Below are 21,448 nucleotides of genomic sequence, written 5' to 3' on the forward strand. Positions count from 1 at the left end.
TACATGCTGCCTGCAGTGTTGTTCAGCTGCTTTATCACAGACAGCTACACTGTACTACATGCTGCCTGTTGTGTTCAGCTGCTTTATCACAGACAGCTACACTGTACTACATGCTGCCTGCAGTGTTCATCTGCTTTATCACAGACAGCTACACTGTACTACATGCTGCCTGCAGTGTTCAGCTGCTTTATCACAGACAGCTGCACTGTACTACATGCTGCCTGCAGTGTTCAGCTGCTTTATCACATACAGCTACACTGTACTACATGCTGCCTGCAGTGTTCAGCTGCTTTATCACAGACAGCTACACTGTACTACATGCTGGCTGCTGTGTTGTTCAGCTGCTTTATCACAGACAGCTACACTGTACTACATGCTGCCTGCAGTGTTGTTCAGCTGCTTTATCACAGACAGCTACACTGTACTACATGCTGCCTGCAGTGTTCAGCTGCTTTATCACAGGCAGCTGCACTGTACTACATGCTGCCTGCAGTGTTCAGCTGCTTTATCACAGACAGCTACACTGTACTACATGCTGCCTGCAGTGTTCAGCTGCTTTATCACAGACAGCTACACTGTACTACATGCTGCCTGCAGTGTTCAACTGCTTTATCACAGACAGCTACACTGTACTACATGCTGGCTGCTGTGTTGTTCAGCTGCTTTATCACATACAGCTACACTGTACTACATGCTGGCTGCTGTGTTGTTCAGCTGCTTTATCACAGACAGCTACACTGTACTACATGCTGCCTGCAGTGTTGTTCAGCTGCTTTATCACAGACAGCTACACTGTACTACATGCTGCCTGTTGTGTTCAGCTGCTTTATCACAGACAGCTACACTGTACTACATGCTGCCTGCAGTGTTCATCTGCTTTATCACAGACAGCTACACTGTACTACATGCTGCCTGCAGTGTTCAGCTGCTTTATCACAGACAGCTGCACTGTACTACATGCTGCCTGCAGTGTTCAGCTGCTTTATCACAGACAGCTGCACTGTACTACATGCTGCCTGCAGTGTTCAGCTGCTTTATCACATACAGCTACACTGTACTACATGCTGCCTGCAGTGTTCAGCTGCTTTATCACAGACAGCTACACTGTACTACATGCTGGCTGCTGTGTTGTTCAGCTGCTTTATCACAGACAGCTACACTGTACTACATGCTGCCTGCAGTGTTGTTCAGCTGCTTTATCACAGACAGCTACACTGTACTACATGCTGCCTGCAGTGTTCAGCTGCTTTATCACAGACAGCTGCACTGTACTACATGCTGCCTGCAGTGTTCAGCTGCTTTATCACAGACAGCTACACTGTACTACATGCTGCCTGCAGTGTTCAGCTGCTTTATCACAGACAGCTACACTGTACTACATGCTGCCTGCAGTGTTCAACTGCTTTATCACAGACAGCTACACTGTACTACATGCTGGCTGCTGTGTTGTTCAGCTGCTTTATCACAGACAGCTACACTGTACTACATGCTGCCTGCAGTGTTGTTCAGCTGCTTTATCACAGACAGCCACACTGTACTACATGCTGCCTGCAGTGTTCAGCTGCTTTATCACAGACAGCTGCACTGTACTACATGCTGCCTGCAGTGTTCAGCTGCTTTATCACAGACAGCTACACTGTACTACATGCTGCCTGCAGTGTTCAGCTGCTTTATCACAGACAGCTACACTGTACTACATGCTGCCTGCAGTGTTCAGCTGCTTTATCACAGACAGCTGCACTGTACTACATGCTGCCTGCAGTGTTCAGCTGCTTTATCACATACAGCTACACTGTACTACATGCTGCCTGCAGTGTTCAGCTGCTTTATCACAGACAGCTGCACTGTACTACATGCTGCCTGCAGTGTTCAGCTGCTTTATCACAGACAGCTACACTGTACTACATGCTGCCTGCAGTGTTCAGCTGCTTTATCACAGACAGCTACACTGTACTACATGCTGCCTGCAGTGTTGTTCAGCTGCTTTATCACAGACAGCTACACTGTACTACATGCTGGCTGCAGTGTTCAGCTGCTTTATCACAGACAGCTACACTGTACTACATGCTGGCTGCAGTGGTCAGCTGCTTTATCACAGACAGCTACACTGTACTACATGCTGGCTGCAGTGTTCAGCTGCTTTATCACAGACAGCTACACTGTACTACATGCTGCCTGCAGTGTTCAGCTGCTTTATCACAGACAGCTACACTGTACTACATGCTGGCTGCAGTGTTCATCTGCTTTATCACAGACAGCTGCACTGTACTACATGCTGCCTGCAGTGTTCAGCTGCTTTATCACAGACAGCTACACTGTACTACATGCTGCCTGCAGTGTTGTTCAGCTGCTTTATCACAGACAGCTACACTGTACTACATGCTGCCTGCAGTGTTGTTCAGCTGCTTTATCACAGACAGCTACACTGTACTACATGCTGCCTGCACGCATGCAATCATAACTGGAAATGTATTTGTCTGCAGTAGTAGTCTACTGAGTCTGTCTGTTGCATGTATTGCATTATTATGAGGATATTGTGTCCCTGTACCACTATGTCAATATGTAAACTTTACATGCTGACATGCTTTTGTATGCTATGCCTGCATGCTTTTACTAACATGTGCTTAATATTGCTTATGTTTATCCTGTTGTTTGCTTCATGCATTTTATGCTTCTTTTGCAACTGCTTGCTTGCTTCAATGTTGTCATGTCATTTGTCCTGTTGCTTGCATCTTGTATAGTGTATGCTGCTTTTGCTACTGCCTGTTTGCTTCAATTTTGTTGTCATGTCATTTGTAGATGTATTATAATCATCAATATCATCAACATTTTCTGTAACATGTCAATTTTATCAATGTTTTATCATGAGTTGCTGTTTGCATCCTATTTCAATAATTGTGTTTTATTTTCAGCTCTTTTGTTCTTTTAGGGACTCTATTGTAACGTCTGGCCAGGGACTATAAATGTAAACCTTGAAAAAGGTATATGTCACCAAAAACCTTGATGTGTGATTTTGCTTTAATCCAGATGGCTCCAGAATCTACTTCCTTTCACCCCCCTCCCTGCTTCCTGCTGGGGTGTTGTCCACCATGAAGCTCGTCCATATGAGCTGAGCAGCGGTCCACCCAACTGACCAATCAGCTCCCACCAATCACAGGTAATGTTAAGAACATAATCAATATTAAAACCATATTTTCAAAATGTTTGTTTTAAGGTGCTCTGTAGCAGATGTGAATGCTGAATTGTCCATCACTATTTACAGATTGTAGACTGACTGTATCCGCTCCTACTCTAGGAGGACTGTGGGAGTTATATGTGGCCAAATATGTGCGTAATTGTTGATAATTAGGGTATAACATAACTTTCACATGTTTACAAACCAAAAATAAAACAACAGAAATGATTTTCCTAAAAGGATACAGTATAACAAGAAAGAAAAAAAATCTGTCCCTCACTTATATGGAAAATACCAATGTAGCAGCATTGCCGGGGTTAAATTGGCACAAAGCAATACAATTGTGCATTTTGTTTGGCCGGAAACGGTGATGTGTCGAGGTGGTTTGTAGGAATTGACAAACTGCCCATGACCTTCCCCAGATCATACCCCACCGCCATGCAAATGATCAGTCCAATCTGCCCTGGGGTGTGGGCGTGGCCATGCAAATGATCAGTCCACTCTGCCCTGGGGTGTGGGCGCGAGGTGGTTTTCCAGGATTCTCCAGGTGATTCCAGGGCTTTCAAAGCTGCCAATGACCTTCCCCGGATTATAACCTACCGCCATGCTAATTTTCAGACCAATCCGACCTGCAGTGTGTGCGTGCAGTGTAGTGCAGTGTGCACTGTGTGTACTGCAGTGTGTGTCCTGCAGTGTGTGCGTGCATAAAAGATGTACAGGCAGAAACACAGACAAATTCAACTTTATTATATAGATCTCATCTGACAAATCTCATCTCATCATCACTCATCTGGCACCTAAATTGCCTCATTCTTTTAAATTAAAGTCTGATTTGTGGTTCTCTCTCATGGCAGATACAAGTAAAACATTTTTGCACGCGCCTGTTTGCTGTTCTAGGCAGGGAGATATTTGATTTGCTTCCCCTTAGCGGTATATTGTGATCTGAAGACGAGGCACGTTCCCTAAATGTTTCTTCTATTGTGATCTGAAGACGAGCCACGTTCCCTAAATGTTTCTTATATTGTGATCTGAAGACGAGCCACGTTCCCTAAATGTTTCTTATATTGTGATCTGAAGACGAGCCACGTTCCCTAAATGTTTCTTATATTGTGATCTGAAGACGAGCCATGTTTCCTAAATGTTTCTTATATTGTGATCTGAAGACGAGCCACGTTTCCTAAATGTTTCTTCTATTGTGATCTGAAGACGAGCCACGTTCCCTTAATGTTTCTTCTATTGTGATGTGAAGACGAGCCACGTTCCCTAAATGTTTCTTCTATTGTGATCTGAAGACGAGTCACGTTCCCTAAATGTTTCTTATATTGTGATCTGAAGACGAGCCAAGTTCCCTAAATGTTTCTTATATTGTGATATGAAGACGAGCCACGTTCCCTAAATGTTTCTTCTATTGTGATCTGAAGATGAGCCATGTTCCCTAAATGTTTCTTATATTGTGATCTGAAGACGAGCCACGTTCCCTAAATGTTTCTTCTATTGTGATCTGAAGACGAGCCACATTCCCTAAATGTTTCTTCTATTGTGATCTGAAGACGAGCCACGTTCCCTTAATGTTTCTTATATTGTGATGTGAAGACGAGCCACGTTCCCTAAATGTTTCTTCTATTGTGATCTGAAGACGAGCCACGTTCCCTAAATGTTTCTTCTATTGTGATCTGAATACGAGCCACGCCCACGTTCCCTAAATGTTTCTTATATTGTGATCTGAAGACGTTCCACGTTCCCTAAATGTTTCTTCTATTGTGATCTGAGGACGAGCCACATTCCCTAAATGTTTCTTCTATTGTGATCTGAATACGAGCCACGCCCACGTTCCCTAAATGTTTCTTATATTGTGATCTGAAGACGTTCCACGTTCCCTAAATGTTTCTTCTATTGTGATCTGAAGACGAGCCACGGTCCCTAAATGTTTCTTCTATTGTGATCTGAATACGAGCCACGCCCACGTTCCCTAAATGTTTCTTATATTGTGATCTGAAGACGTTCCACGTTCCCTAAATGTTTCTTCTATTGTGATCTGAGGACGAGCCACGTTCCCTAAATGTTTCTTATATTGTGATCTGAAGACGGTCCACGTTCTCTAAATGTTTCTTATATTGTGCTCTGAAGACGAGCCACGTTCCCTAAATGTTTCGCTGTAAGTAGTTAGACACTAAAGCTGTAAGCCAGGGATGGGCAACTGGCGGCCCACACTCAGTGTGGCCTTTTCATCAAATTAGTAGCTATAATTGGGAGTGATGGTGTTACAGTAGGCTGCTGGTGGAAGTGCACGGTCACAATCTGGCCCTCTGGTAGCGAGGGATTTTTTGTGTGGCCCTCTCTATCATCAAAGTTGCCCATCCCTGCTGTAAGCTGTGGAGACTGAACGTCCAACTAGCAGAGCGTAAAGAGAAAACGAACTTTCTCCTTCACAATAACGATTTCACCTCTGTGGCCCCAAAAAATCATTCCAAAATCACTTTCCTTTGGCCTATTTAAATAGGCCAAAGGAAAGTGTAATAATTAATGTCGGAAGGTAATATTTGATCACTTATAGGATAGCAAGAGAAAAAGACGATAACCCTAGCTAATTTAAAGTCATGTTTTAAGATGTATATAAAATATCCTACTTTGAATAATAATTTGTGTCTGATGGTTTTCCCACAAAAAGGTTAAACGATCTTGTTAAAATCATTCAAGTGACTTGCCCTCCTCCTTCTGCCTCATTAAAAATTCCAAAGCAACCAATCAGGGTGATCTGATCTGCGGACCAAACTGTGGTCCGCGGATCACCAGGCCTGGTGGTCCGCCAGAGCATTGCTTTTTTTTCACTTTCTTTTACAGACAACAGTTTTCACACATACATATGACACTGAGACTTGGGCAGATTTTCGGAAATATCACGATTTTGATCATCTAATTTGAGAGGCTGTAGCGGGCTCAGTTTTAAAGCCAGGGCGACGGTTCAGGTATCATATGAAACTAGAAGACCTAAGGCTTCGATTGGTACGATTGGTGTGTGTGTGTGTGTGATTGGTGTGTGTGTGTGTGTGTGTGTTCGTTTTGAACCAGTATGTTGTTATTTAGCCTTTCTGATACTATTGCACGGTTAAATCCAATATTATTTTATCAGGAAAAAATGGCTGGTATCCGCAGTGTAAGTGGTCCCTGTGAAATTTGGTTCGGTACATAGTGCTACCTGGTTTGAAAAGTTTGGGAACCCCTGATCTAGAACATAACTAGCCAATCACTGCATACAAACAAGGGCTTTAACTGCTGAATACTGGACAGGGATTGGCTCGTGATGCTCGTTGAAAATGGCCTTTTCAGTGAGTACAGAGAAACTTTCCACTTTCAGGAGACGATTGTGAAAACAGCCTTCTAGTGTCAAACTCTGTGCAGACATTCTGCACAGTGAAGCTCAGACATCCAACTGTGTAGGAACAAGATTATTATTATTATTATTATTATTATTATTAACTTTAGGGGGTCTTTAACATGACCAAATGTCAACAAATAGATGTGTTATCTACTATAACGTATAAGGATTGATTTGTGGTTCACATCTACTAAAACCAGGCATAAATGTGTGTATACGATGAGATGAACTCCAGACAACAGTAGTGACATCAAGTGGTGTAACTGTACATTTCAGCCGGGTAAAAGCAATGCAGTCCGTTAAGACGGTAAAACGAGTTGTAAAAGGTTCTTTGAACTGCATTCCTGTGTTATGAACATCGTGCTCGCTTTGAAACAGCTGCTATGTTCATATCTGTGTGCTCTTCTGTGTGTATGAGGTCAATCCACAATGACACGAGCTGCTGCTGGCAAATGGGTGTCATGTGCAATGTGTGATGCCTGTCTGCCTGTCATTGTTGGAGGAGGAGCGGAGCAGGAAAACATGTGCTTGGGCTCATTCCTGGAGGATTAGGGAGATGAAAAAGTCGCCTGGTATGCAGCAGCTCTGAGCCCTGAAAGCCAGGAAACCCAAGACTTACACATTCTCCTTTTCTTCTAGCGTCTGTCTACCTCTCCATCCTTATGTTTCCCAACGCCCCTCTGTATCCTGGCTTTGTTGTAAGTCTGTTTGCCTCGGCCATGTTCCGGGAGCCTGGTTAAATCCATGCTGACCACAGGACCTCACTCGCCTTCTGCTTGGCTCCATGGGTCAGTCTGGAGTGGATTTCCAGCCGTCCACTGCGATTTCAGTGGGCGGCGCCTTCAGCCAATCAGCGCCAAATCAAACTTTTACCAAACCCAGTCGGATTCTTTCTTTTCTTTTTTTCGGCCGAGAAACTCCGCTAGCACATACTCTTGTTCTTGTCTAATAGTTGCTATTGATTCTATTTCTGCAATAACTGCACTTATGGCTGTGTTTATTCTACTAACGTTAACGTTAACGTTAACGCTTGGTGTTTCGGGTGACGCCATTACTGTTTTTCCAGCGGAGTGGGTCCCTGATTGCCCGGTTATGCCATCAACTAGAATGCTGTCCCTGATTGGCCCGGTCATTTCAGGAAATAGATGTGCGCGACGAGAAATCCAGACTGATCCATAGAGCGAAACAGAATGTGACGTCGTGTCATCAGGATTGGTACCAGGCTAATGTTCCGCAAGATTCGGAGCCTCCTGTTTCTCGTAGATTTCCGTTGACTTTGTATCTGTTCTCTGCCATCTAGGGCCAGAGTGGAAGCAAGATGCCCGTGGGCCGCAGGAAAACCAGGCTGCTCTGCGTGATGATGGTCCTCAACATCTTCATCTGCATCCTGGTGGGCGTGACGTGGAATGTGGGCCGTGGCAAGAGCGGTTCCAAGGTTCGAATCCCGTCCGAGAGGTTCTGGCATCGGCAGGTGCTGAGCGAGTCTTTCTGGAACAGGGAGCAGCAGCGCCTGGACTTCGTCCATAACCCGCTCCTCAAGGCGGCGCTCGCCAACGGCTCCCTCGTCGACCGGCCGGATTGGCTGAACGACACCGGGCCTCTCGACCCGTGCGAGCCGGACTACAGAGTCCCCACGCAAATCTGGGACTACAACTCCCTGCCGCAGCGCTTCCAGGACTTCCTGTTGCACATGCGCTGCAGGAAGTACCCCATGCGGATCAATCAGCGGCAGGTCTGTGACAAGAAACCCTTCCTGCTGCTGGCGATCAAGTCCCTCGCGCCGCACTTTGACCGCCGCCAGGCCATTCGTGAATCCTGGGGACGGGCGGGCATCTTAGCCAATCGGACGGTGGCGACGGTGTTCCTGCTCGGCAACGCCACGTCCGCGGACCACTTCCCCGACCTGTCGGGGATGCTGGGACACGAGGCGGAGCTCCACAGAGACCTCCTCCAGTGGGACTACAGGGACACCTTCTTCAACCTGACCCTGAAGGAGGTGCTATTCCTGGAGTGGTTCAGCAGACACTGCCCCGGCGCCCGCTTCGTCCTCAAGGGCGACGACGACGTCTTCGTCAACACGCTGCGGATCATCGACTTCCTGGAAGGTCTGCAGCCAGTCAGGGCAAAGGATCTGTTTATTGGTGATGTCATCAGCAACGCAGGGCCGCACCGAGACAGCAAACTGAAGTACTTTGTTCCGGAGAGCGTGTTCGTGGGGCAGTACCCGCCCTATGCAGGCGGCGGGGGATTCTTGTACGCTGGGGAGCTGGCGCTTCGCCTGTACAACGTTTCCCGGCAGGTGACGCTGTACCCCATCGACGATGTCTATACGGGCATGTGTCTGAAGAAGCTGGGCCTGGTCCCCGACAAGCACAAGGGCTTCAGGACTTTTGACATTGAGAAGAAGTACAGGGAAAACCCCTGTGTGTACAGGGGCTTGATGCTGGTGCACAGCCGCACCCCGCAGGAGATGCTGAAGATCTGGTCCTGGCTCGTCCATCCAGAGCTGGACTGTCAGTGAGCATTCCGAAAATCTGAGAAAAAATCTGTGGGTTTTGTAGCCTGATATCAGACTGAATTGTCAACCCTATTTCCTTTTTCAGTCTGACATTGCCACCACTGTAACCGCTTTCTTGTGGGGAGGGGGATTAGATTTTCTCTGACCAATCACTAGAGACCAACAACGTATCGGCCTGAATCTAATCCAGTGGGGAGAAGGCAAAAAAAAAACCTTTTGAATAAATTCCTTCAAAGCAGAGTGCTGATTTCAATGTAATTGGTACTTTTAAACAATTTAAAACAGCCTCGGCAGCAGCATCTATCTCGTCTATAGCGGTCGCCATTGTTGTTATTACTTCTCCTTGGTCCGGCGCACTTGACAACAACTTGAGGGCGTTTGTACCCCCTGTGGCGCTGATTGGCTAATCATTAGTCCCCCCCCCCCCTCCCCCCTGCGCTCTTTGGACTGAACCTTTTTTCAACTGAGAAACTGCTGTTGCATGTCACGATGCCAGACCAGAAGCACTCGGTGGAGTGGGCGGAGTCAAAGATCTGAACCCAGGCAATGGGTTTTGTTCAAAAGTAATTTAAATAGTTCATCAAAAGTGTTTTCCTTTCGCTAAGATGTATTAGTTTATATTCGGTGTAAGACATCGATAAAATCTATTAGTTTATATTCTGTCAGCATAAGACAGCAGCGTTCAGTGAATGTGTGTTCTTTAAATCTGCTGTATATGGGCAAACAGAATCCCTCATTTCGTCATTCCTCAGGTGAAAATCTTGTCAACTTTTTATGTTTGATGATCAATTCAAGATGACTGGATCCTCTGTGCGTTTATGAAACTCAGAAATACACGGTCAATCTGAAAACAAGCCTGTTTTTTCCAGACTGTTGACATTTTGGCGAAGCAAGGTTTTCGACCACATGAAGGATTAAATGTCAGTTACAAGCAGAATGTAAACTGCAGGAATACTCCTGTTTTTCACTGGAATGAGACAATTATTTATTAAACTGTTTGATGTTGAAAGTGCTAAATGATCTGTCAGTGTCCGGCTGTTCCTTTGTCTGTGCATACATGACAACTCAGTCTTCTTCTTCTTCTGTGGTGTTTTATGGCAGTTAGCATCCTTTATGTTGCATTACCCGCCTCCTTCTGGATTTATCCATCCACTGTTTCCCTACATTCTGTAAAACCAGATCCTTCCTCGCGCAATTGACACTCGTCAAACTTCCGAATCCTCTCTTCCTCAGAGTCTGACAGAAGACTGGTTTTACTGGGCAGCTCCCAGTGTCAATGTGTGTGACTGAATGTGAAGCAGGTTGTTGCTGAACAAGAGCCTGGTGCTCAGTGAACCCTCTCTGCATAAATCAGTGTAAAACAACAACAACAACAACACACAGATAAGAAAACTTCCAAACAAACCAACTGACAAAGCATGATAGCTGTTCAGTAAACTTGACAAAGCATGATAGCTGTTCAGTAAACTTGACAAAGCATGATAGCTGTTCAGTAAACTTGACAAAGCATGATGGCTGTTCAGTAAACTTGAAGTTCTCTATATTGGTTACAGTATATTTTCTCATTCATTATCACGGTAGTCCCCAGAAAAAAAAATAGCAAGAGTTTTCATTCAATAAATATTATTATTATTTATAATATATATATATTTATATTATAATTATTTCATTATTATTTCACTCCCTAGAAGCTAGCACATTGAGAGTATATAAGGATGGCTATCACTTCACCTACAGTAGGTTATATAGGGCAAAATGTTACATTTTATTGAATGTGGTTTGTGTTTTAACTTCTAATGTGCTTCTAGTTCAAGTGTCGTGGACATGAACTTTTTTGGGAATCCCTGTCCTGGATCCCCGTTATAATAAGCAATGACTAGTACAAAGCCATGCTGGAGAAAAGGCCAGCAAAGGAAATGAGAGAGGTGTGTGTATACATATATATATATATATATATATATATATATATATATATATATATATATATATATATATATATATATATATATATATATATATATATATATATATATATATATATATATATATTTAAGCAATATATCACGAGAGCTAGTGTGTTGTGATGAATATATCACACTGATAAGCTGTTATCCCACGAGGCCGCAGGCCGAGTGGGATAACAGCTTATCAGTGTGATATATTTCACAACACACGCTGCTCGAGTGCTATATTGCTTTTATAAAAGGGTTCCAAGTATAATAATATAATAATAATAATACTATAAGTCCGACTGGCATTTTATTCTGATAGAGTCAGTTGAAACAATACTGTAAGGCGGGACCTCTAGCAAGAAGATAGACGTGCGGGTGATTTGATTGGATCGTTCTGGAGACTGAAGTCGACATTGGCCAATCCTGGCGCTTGGCTCAGAGCTTTTCCAAAGCCCGACACCAGAGCCGTATGCTGACCAAGTAACGTTACGTCTTATTTAGAAATGCGGGGTTAAGAGTGAGGGCGCGCGAGAGAGGGGTTCAGCCCGCGTCTATTCTTGTACAAATCATCATTTTCTGCGAAGTATTAGTAAAGTTATAAGCGAAGATCGATTCACAAGGATCTGAAAGTTGTCTCCGCCATTTTGTTTTTGAGGTACTTTTAGTAAGAGAGTTGCGCCATCATGCGTCCATAATGACGACTAGTGACCCTCCATACAGCAGATCAGGAGAAAGCTGTTTGTCTCGAGCGCAGCACTGCCATTTAGTAAGAGAGTTGCCATGGTAACCAATAACCCATGGCCATGGGTTATTGAACTCGGTTACTGGAATTATACAATGGCTGTGAACCAATCAGATTGCTTGATTTGAGAGAGCCATTTTATAAATATATATATATATATATATATATATCTAATAGAGAGAGAGTCAAAAGTATATTTGGGTCATTGAAGGAGGAAGATATGAGTGCAGCTAGACCCACTGGGCAGCTTTAACTGATTAAGTCTTTAGCTGTTTAAAAGACATCTATATGGTTAGACTAGGGCCAATATAGAATGTTGTCAAGTTGAAATGGTTCATTTACTGCTGAATTTGAAACTCTTATCTCTTATCAAATTATTATCATCCTCTGACTTCAGTGTGGAGTCAAAACATACAGTAGGCTAAACTGTTTTAATTTTAAAAGTGAATAACTAAACTCAAAGCAGTACAGGCACACAAACATCTACTACTCAATTGCAGTAACAAGACTACTGTAAATGTACTCGGTTACTTGTGTCTGTAAACCTGGAGGAAAATGGTAGGCCTCCTGCAGTGTAAAAACTGCTTGCCAAACACCACAGCGCCCTCTGCTGGTCGGACTGTTGAACTATAGTAGCCACTAAAACTGAAGTCAATCAGCTAGTTGTTGATGGGTTTCAGCTGGTGACACAGGAAGAGAGGCCAGTGGTGTGTGAGTTAAACAGAAGCTGAGCTGATTTTGTTGTTCACATATTGAAACATCTGAAGGACGAAGTGTCGCTAAAATGCCACAAAGTATCTTCAGACTGAAAACCCTGCTCATATTTCTACTCATGTTATTTTGGAAAAGCAGCTGTGCACAGGTGAGTTCGATCTGCTGATGTGTGACATTCATAGTTATTGTAGTTTTGTATTTATCCTTAGTTTTAGTTTTTATTTAGCTTTCAATTTGATTTTCAATTCAGTTTAGTTTCAGTTAACTATAGTTTTCTCGAGTGGGTTTGCTCGTTTAAGTGTTGTTTATATTGTTTAAAAATTTATTAGTTTTAGTTTATTAGTTTTAGTTTATTAGTTTGAGTAGGTTATTAGTTTTAATTTATTTATGCTTCGTGAAGGCAATTGACTCAGTCATGTAGACCAACTTAATGCCTCATCATGCTTGCAAAACATGATGCAAAATATTTTTCTTTTAGTTTAGTTAGAGTAGAGAGTAGAGAATCTTTATTTATCCCCCTTGGGGCAATTCATATGCAGCATAACAAAAATGTAATTTAAAAACATACAGACATGAAACAGTAAAAAATAGGGATGTCTTAAAACATAGTACATTTAAAAGGACACGAAACCATGTAAATTAAAACAGAAAAGGGGGCATGAAGTAGGCTACTATTCAATTCAATTCAACAATTCAGACAGCGAATAGCCTCAGGAACAAAAGAATGGCTGTATCTGTTCCTGCAACAGCGGGGCATCCTATACCTGCGCCCAGAAGGAAGGAGGGAAAACTCAGGGTAAAGAGGGTGCTGTGGGTCACGCAGGACACCCTGAGCCTTCTTAAGAACCCTCTTCTTATATAGAAGACAGAGGTCATTCAAGTTACAGCCAGTTAGTTAGTTTTATAAGCACACAATATCGTTTCAATTAGTTACAATTTTTCCTTAAATTTATTTTTTATTTTTATTGATAACCTTGGAGTTGAGGAGTTCCATGTTAATAATTCTAATGTAGCCTCTCTCTCTTCCATACAGGTGGATAGAAGTGAAGCTCAGCCAGGTGAGAATCACATTTTGTCTCCCAAAAGTCATAATTTTATTATGGCAGATGCTATTTGCACCCAGGTGTAAATAGCCCGTTTGGCTGTAAATAGCTCATTTGACTATTTACACCCAAATTCAAAAAATGTATTTTAAATTTTAAATACTAGGGTATCGGGGGCCAGCCTCGCCTGCTCTATTGGCATGCCCAGCGCACAATTGCCCAACTTCGCATCACTGATGAAATCACTGTCACTGATGTCACAATACCTATGACATCGCTAATGTCACAATGTGACATCATCAGTGTTGTCATAAGATGATTTTGGTCAATAAGGATGTCACTGATGACATTACTGATGATGTCATAGTAAGTGACATCAGTGGGACAAAAACTTGCTCCCTTTTATATAAGGATAACTAAATGTTTCTAGTAGAGCACAGGGCCTAAAATGTATTTTGCAAATTGGGAGGGAATTCCCCCCTTAGACTTTGGTAGTGGTGGAAATGGCCAGGTCTTATTTATTTCAACCCTTAAATCCCGGTTTCCCTCAAATGTTGCAAGTGTAGCGTGAGGACGGAGAGGGAAGGAACCAATGTGGGATTAGTGAACCTAACTTTACCGCAGTGGAGAGCCTCTCTCTCTCTCTCTCTCTCTCTCTCTCTCTCTCTCTCTCTCTCTCTCTCCGAGATAATTACTCTCCGTAATGTGAGGTACCAAGGGGCGTTACTCTCTGTAATGTGAGGTACCAAGGGGCGTTACTCTCTGTAATGTAAGGTACCAAGGGGCGTTACTCTCTCTAATGTGAGGTACCAAGGGGCGTTACTCTCCGTAATGTGAGGTACCAAGGGGCGTTACTCTCTGTAATGTGAGGTACCAAGGGGCGTTACTCTCTCTAATGTGAGGTACCAAGGGGCGTTACTCTCTCTAATGTGAGGTACCAAGGGGCGTTACTCTCCGTAATGTGAGGTACCAAGGGGCGTTACTCTCTGTAATGTGAGGTACCAAGGGGCGTTACTCTCTCTAATGTGAGGTACCAAGGGGCGTTACTCTCCGTAATGTGAGGTACCAAGGGGCGTTACTCTCTGTAATGTGAGGTACCAAGGGGCGTTACTCTCCGTAATGTGAGGTACCAAGGGGCGTTACTCTCCGTAATGTGAGGTACCAAGGGGCGTTACTCTCCGTAATGTGAGGTACAAAGGGGCGTTACTCTCCGTAATGTGAGGTACCAAGGGGAGTAAACGGTTTCTTACCCGTTTCCGATGTCATAACGCAGATTTGAAGATCTTACAGTATATTCCTCTTACGGATGTCATTAGTTTGTCCGGGGGTGTTAAAATGACATGTCTGCGTGAAACAACCGTTTCAGGAGAGAGCGGCTCAAAGCTGACAGTGCGAACACGCACGCTTGAAATTAAATCAGTCTGCTCACTTATAGCCTCAACAGACAGCATCTAGTGTATAAATCTGCAACGCCTACTTCACAACCTGCGTGTGACTTTTCTTATTGAACTCCAAACCATTTCAAGTTCTTCTAGCTGCCTGCAAGAAGTTGGCCACTGTCTTGTGTGGTGTCAAAAAATGGAGAAGGTGGTGAGACTGTGTTGGTAAATCCTGACCTCTACTGGTCAGAAGCATGCCATCTGCTATTGGCTGATCTTTGGTGCATTGAACCGGTAGGTGTCAGGCTTTTTCCCCAGGTGTGGTTTGGGGTGTGTTACTCTGGGAATTTCCCCCTCAGACGGAGCGGGTACGGAGGGCAGCGCCGGTGCCTTCTTCGCCCTGCGGAGCTGCCACCAGGTGCTAGGGGGCGACAGCGGGGAGTTCTTCTCCCCGGACTACCTGTGTTCCAGCCCGCCGCTGTGGTGCAACTGGACCCTGCATGTGAACCCCGGGCGGCGTGTGAGTGTAGCAAGCTGTTTTAACATGTATTAACTAAGTGTGGCTAGCCGGAATTGACAATGCAGACATCAACAACGTTATTTTGACCAGTCATTATTGCATTGTGATTAGTCCGATTTCTATCATGTGATTCTGACTAGTCAAAACGACAGTTCAGATATCCAACGTCATTCTTCCTATGACCAACAACCTCTTTTGCATTCATCGGAACATTACAGATATCTACAATGTCATTCAGACGAGTTAGAACTTAATTTAAGAGATGTAAAAAGTACAATGTAGAGATCTTCAGGGGAATCGAAGACAACTTGAAGTGGAATTATGACGAGTCTAAGGTAAGTTGTAGATATCTGAAACTGGAATTGTAGCCATAATTAATTGCAGATATCCGCAATTCACATTGCGCATATCGGGAACTGAATTGGAATGAGAAAGCCCATACACATGACTGTAATGAGAAAGAAATCGCATACACATTTTGTCCTAGGAAGTATTAATTGTGGCACTGATGACATCATCACTGATGACCTCATCACTGAACTTATATAGCCTCAGTCAGGAAGGATGACAACACTGATGACAGCACACGGTTGCTCTGAAAGTTTCAGCCCCATCTCACGTAAAATGCCATAGCTGTGGCCGGGCAAAATTCTTGAAACAAACCAACATTGCCCACTTGCTCCCTTTTTAATATATAAGAAGATATATACAGTATCCAGTCTAAGGACTACATACAGTATCCAGTCTAAGGACTACATACAGTATCCAGTCTAAGGACTACATACAGTATCCAGTCTAAGGACTACATACAGTATCCAGTCTAAGGACTGCATACAGTGTCCAGTCTAAGGACTACATACAGTGTCCAGTCTAAGGACTACATACAGTGTCCAGTCTAAGGACTACATACAGTGTCCAGTCTAAGGACTACATACAGTATCCAGTCTAAGGACTACATACAGTGTCCAGTCTAAGGACTACATACAGTGTCCAGTCTAAGGACTACATACAGTGTCCAGTCTAAGGACTACATACAGTATCCAGTCTAAGGACTACATACAGTGTCCAGTCTAAGGACTACATACAGTATCCAGTCTAAGGACTACATACAGTGTCCAGTCTAAGGACTACATACAGTGTCCAGTCTAAGGACTACATACAGTATCCAGTCTAAGGACTACATACAGTGTCCAGTCTAAGGACTACATACAGTGTCCAGTCTAAGGACTACATACAGTATCCAGTCTAAGGACTACATACAGTGTCCAGTCTAAGGAATACATACAGTATCCAGTCTAAGGACCGCATGCAGTATCCAGTCTAAGGACCGCATACAGTATCCAGTCTAAGGACCGCATACAGTATCCAGTCTAAGGACCGCATACAGTATCCAGTCTAAGGACCGCATACAGTATCCAGTCTAAGGACCGCATACAGTATCCAGTCTAAGGACCGCATACAGTATCCAGTCTAAGGACTACATACAGTATCCAGTCTAAGGACTACATTCAGTATCCAGTCTAAGGACTACATACAGTATCCAGTCTAGTAAATGTGAAACCGGCTTGCCATAGGTGCGTCTGTACCTGGAGGACTTGACCCCGGATGACGCCTGCCACCTGAAGCAGGACCAGATCCACGTGGACGAGCCGGGGGGCCGCGGGGGGCACCACGGGGGGTCCGGGGGCCCCCGGGTGCTGCAGAGGTGCTGGAGAGAGGCCAAGTTCATCTCCCACTCCAACACGCTGCACGTGGTGCTGCTGATCGCCGGCCAGCCCGGCCTGCCCTACCGCGGCTTCTACGGCCGCTACCAGGTAGGGATGCATCATGGGATATGTTTTTGCCAATATCTGATATGCTGATATTTTCCAACTATTTTCGCCGAATACCGACGATACCAATACCGATGTACTGTATCTAAGGGTTAATGCACAACGAGGTGTCCATTATCAGAAATTATTGGACGATGTGGAGGCGTGAACCTGGTGGTTGCCTCCGCGAAGTCCAATAATTTCTGATAATGGACACCTCGAAGTGCATTGACCCGCTTATACCATGGTCACTTGCCAAAGAAACAAAACAAGACCATTCATTTATATTTCCATGCATTTTGCAAACAAAATCTAGTTTTCATAACCTTGAATATGAGTTGAGAACCGGCGAGACAAAATAGTCCCCTCGGCTGCTCAAGATTAGGCGATCATTGGATAAAATGGCCGCTTAGTGCCTGCACCTGGCACAATTCTAGAGTCAAGCTAACTCATAATTTAGCTATGTATGTAACATACGAAATAAAAGCAAACAGCAATGTCTAAGAATGCAAAGCCATGTAACTGGCTCGTTAATTCTCGCATTCAAGGGAATTACATTAACGCCTGCGGGTCTTATAAGATGTAAATGGCGCGAGGCTGGAGTAGACTGAAAACCATCAGCTTTCTATGTTGGAGTCCAGGTATGTTTTGTGCAAGGACGTCTCTGTGTGTTGCTGTTAACTGCCCATTTAATTTTCTTTTTGTTGATCTCGTCTTTTTCCTCTTCGACTTGATTTGTATCAGTGATAGAGGCAGCAGGCGCTCTCCCAGAGCGCCTGGCTGCTGGTTGCTGCAAGTTGTAAACAGAGGGTTTGACAGTTGACAGCTGAGAGCCCGGCTTCTGTCAGCTGACCAGAACGACAATCTGATTTCTAAATAGCCGTTATCTTAATAAACTGAGCACTCAGGGCTAATCTAAATAGATACTTTGACCAACTACATTTTTTTCTAAACTTATAAAAGTGCCGTATTAAGCGTTAACGGTGGTATAGAGCTCAAACGGCTCTGTCGTGATCCTGGCGCATTGATGTGAACGGTGAACAGACCATTTAGCTAGGTGTACATTATCACTGTACATTATCACAAATTAATGGACACTCTGCAGCCAATCAGAATCGAGTATTCACCCAGACCATGGTATAAATATGGATACCGATATACATGTAATGTATATGGACGTGTTTTCGCCTAATTTCAGAGTACATGAAGTCTCTCATGTAGTAGTCTGACTCAATGGACGTAGGCTGCGGGTATAATTGCTGCCGTCCGCTTTAGACGGAGCAATCGGCACGTTTTCAAAAGTAGCCTACCTGTCGCTACGTGAAACGACAACCTGCGAGCTAGCAACCTACACGCTGAAAATGGCAAGTTTGACATGCTCGGCATACTTTTTTTTTTACTGTTTTACGTGACGTTTTCTTTTGCGGGGATTTAGACATTTGATTCCACCAAAACAACTTCCCAAGGCACTATTTGGAAGGACACAGTCACTGGGCTGGGCGCCGTCCACCACGACACACGACACGACAGTGTGGACATAGTTACTCGTGTAGTGATGACCGGTGTGATGGCTCACTGGCAGATGCAGACATTTATACAATGCTTTTCAAAATGTACACAAGATAAGATAAGAAGACTACTTCAACTTAGGTAATGTAAACCACCATGCCATATTTCCTGATTTGTGTAACATTTCCACTTTTTTTTTTTTTTTACATTTTCAACACCTTCATCCTCCAAACAGGCTTGGGTGATGCTCTGCCTGAGACAATCCTGACAATAGCCACTACAACCAGGCACAATTTGACTATTTCACAAGTTGCAAAACAAACAATGTAATTTAGTCAAGCATCGAACATTTGGGCGTGATTTAAAGCGTCGTTTTATCGGCCAGTCATATGGGCGGATATGTTTGTTTCGGGCCGATGCGATATATTTAATTTTAAAGCGTTTATCGGGCCGATACCGATGACGTGCCGATATCATTGTGCATTCCTGCCACCAGGCCTTTGGACCACCGGTGGCGTACAACCCGCAGGACGGCTTCACGGAGCCGGACGGGGGGATGTGGGCGGAGCCTGCGGTGACGGAGCCGCCGGGCTTCAGCGAGTTTGCAGCCATGATGCACGGTGATGCGATGGAGGGGGGCTTACTGGAGCGTCCCACGCCGCCATCTTCTGCAAACTACGACCTCATGTATGATTATTATGACCAGCCCTCCGTCATGGCCGCCGAGTGGCCTGGGGAGGAGGAGCAGCCCATGGGAGCGGACACAGCCGGTCAGGTGGGTGAAACCATCCAGCCTTTGAGTCGACAGAAGGGAGTCGAACTCGTTACTCTTGACAGTGTTACTGCCTTGCTCTGTCCACTGAGCTCCTAGCTCTTGACAGTGTTACTGCCTTGCTCGGTCCACTGAGCGCATAGCTTCTGCTCTTGACAGTGTTACTGCCTTGCTCTGTCCACTGAGCTCATAGCTTCTGCTCTTGACAGTGTTACTGCCTTGCTCTGTCCACTGAGCTCATAGCTTCTGCTCTTGACAGTGTTACTGCCTTGCTCTGTCCACTGAGCTCATAGCTTCTGCTCTTGACAGTGTTACTGCCTTGCTCTGTCCACTGAGCTCATAGCTTCTGCTCTTGACAGTGTTACTGCCTTGCTCTGTCCACTGAGCTCATAGCTCTTGACAGTGTTACTGCCTTGCTCTGTCCACTGAGCTCATAGCTTCTGTTGTCTGATTGGTCAACTCGTTCTCACTCCAAAGTTGTCAAATACTGCCATTTGGTCAGGACCCCTTCGCGTCACTTTTCAACGCACTGATTTTCGTAATTTTTCGATCTGCAGGATAGTCCAACAGACTTCTATAGAACTCCACAATGTGCAGGGTAGTCCAATAGACTTCTATAGAACTCCCACAACATGCAGGGTAGTCCAATAGACTTCTATAGAACTCCACAATGTGCAGGGTAGTCCAATAGACTTCTATAGAACTCCCACACCATGCAGGGTAGTCCAATAGACTTCTATAGAACTCCCACAACACGCAGGGTAGTCCAATAGACTTCTATAGAACTCCCACAACATGCAGGGTAGTCCAATAGACTTCTATAGAACTCCCACAACATGCAGGGTAGTCCAATATACTTCTATAGAACTCCCACAACACGCAAGGTAGTCAATAGACTTCTATAGAACTCCGACAACATGCAAGGTAGTCCAATAGACTTCTATAGAACTCCGACAACATGCAGGGTAGTCCAATAGACTTCTATAGAACTCCCACAACACGCAGGGTAGTCCAATAGACTTCTATAGAACTCCCACAACACGCAGGATAGTCCAATAGACTTCTATAGAACTCCCAAAAACATGCAGGGTAGTCCAATAGACTTCTATAGAACTCCCACAACATGCAGGGTAGTCCAATAAATAGAGAGGCAAAGTGACCGCCTACTTCCTGCTTCAGCACTATACCAGAGATTTTCATCCGCCATTTATTTTCCCATAGACATTTCGTAAAATGCGTATAATTTTTTTTTACTTGAGACCGTAGAACATTTCACTCGGACCAAAACTAAAAAAAACATAGAAAAAATATGTTCTTGTTTTTTTATGTTTAGGTTTGAGTGAAATGTGATGTGGTCTCTCCTGCTTCTAAATATATCTGAACCATTTGGTTTGACCAAGTAAAACTCTTTTTATAAACATTTTATGAAATGTCTATGGGAAAATAAATGGTGGATGAAAATCCCACAACGTGCAGGGTAGTCCAATAGACTTCTATCGAACTCCACAATGTACAGGGTAGTCCAATAGACTTCTATAGAACTCCCACAAAGTGCAGGGTAGTCCAATAGACGTCTATAGAACTCCCACAATGTGCAAGGTAGTCCAATATACTTCTATAGAACTCCCACAACGTGCAGGGTAGTCCAATAGACTTCTATAGAACTCCCACAACGTGCAGGGTAGTCCAATAGACTTCTATAGAACTCCCACAACGTGCAGGGTAGTCCAATAGACTTCTGTAGAACTCCTACAACGTGCAGGGTAGTCCAATAGACTTCTATAGAACTCCCACAATGTACAGGGTAGTCCAATATACTTCTATAGAACTCCCACAACGTGCAGGCTAGTCCAATAGACTTCTATGGCACTCCCACAACATGCAGGGTAGTCGAATCGACTTATATGGAACTCCCACAACATGCAGGGTAGTCCAAT

The 21,448-nt window shown here is 44.2% G+C and overlaps 1 protein-coding gene across 1 annotated transcript; it reads left to right on the plus strand.

Annotated features, from left to right (window-relative positions):
* Positions 1-3,026: 3,026 nt before the first annotated feature.
* b3gnt2a (UDP-GlcNAc:betaGal beta-1,3-N-acetylglucosaminyltransferase 2a) lies at positions 3,027-9,072 on the plus strand (the record flags this gene model as incomplete). Its single annotated transcript, XM_083635718.1, has 2 exons — positions 3,027-3,157; positions 7,852-9,072. Exon 2 carries the CDS (start codon positions 7,870-7,872, stop codon positions 9,070-9,072), a length of 1,203 nt encoding a protein of 400 aa, XP_083491844.1. The 5' UTR covers positions 3,027-3,157; positions 7,852-7,869.
* Between the last annotated feature and the right edge of the window lie 12,376 nt (positions 9,073-21,448).

This window comes from Poromitra crassiceps, assembly GCF_964638095.1.
Source record: "Poromitra crassiceps genome assembly, chromosome: 4".
Lineage (NCBI taxonomy): Eukaryota > Metazoa > Chordata > Actinopteri > Beryciformes > Melamphaidae > Poromitra > Poromitra crassiceps.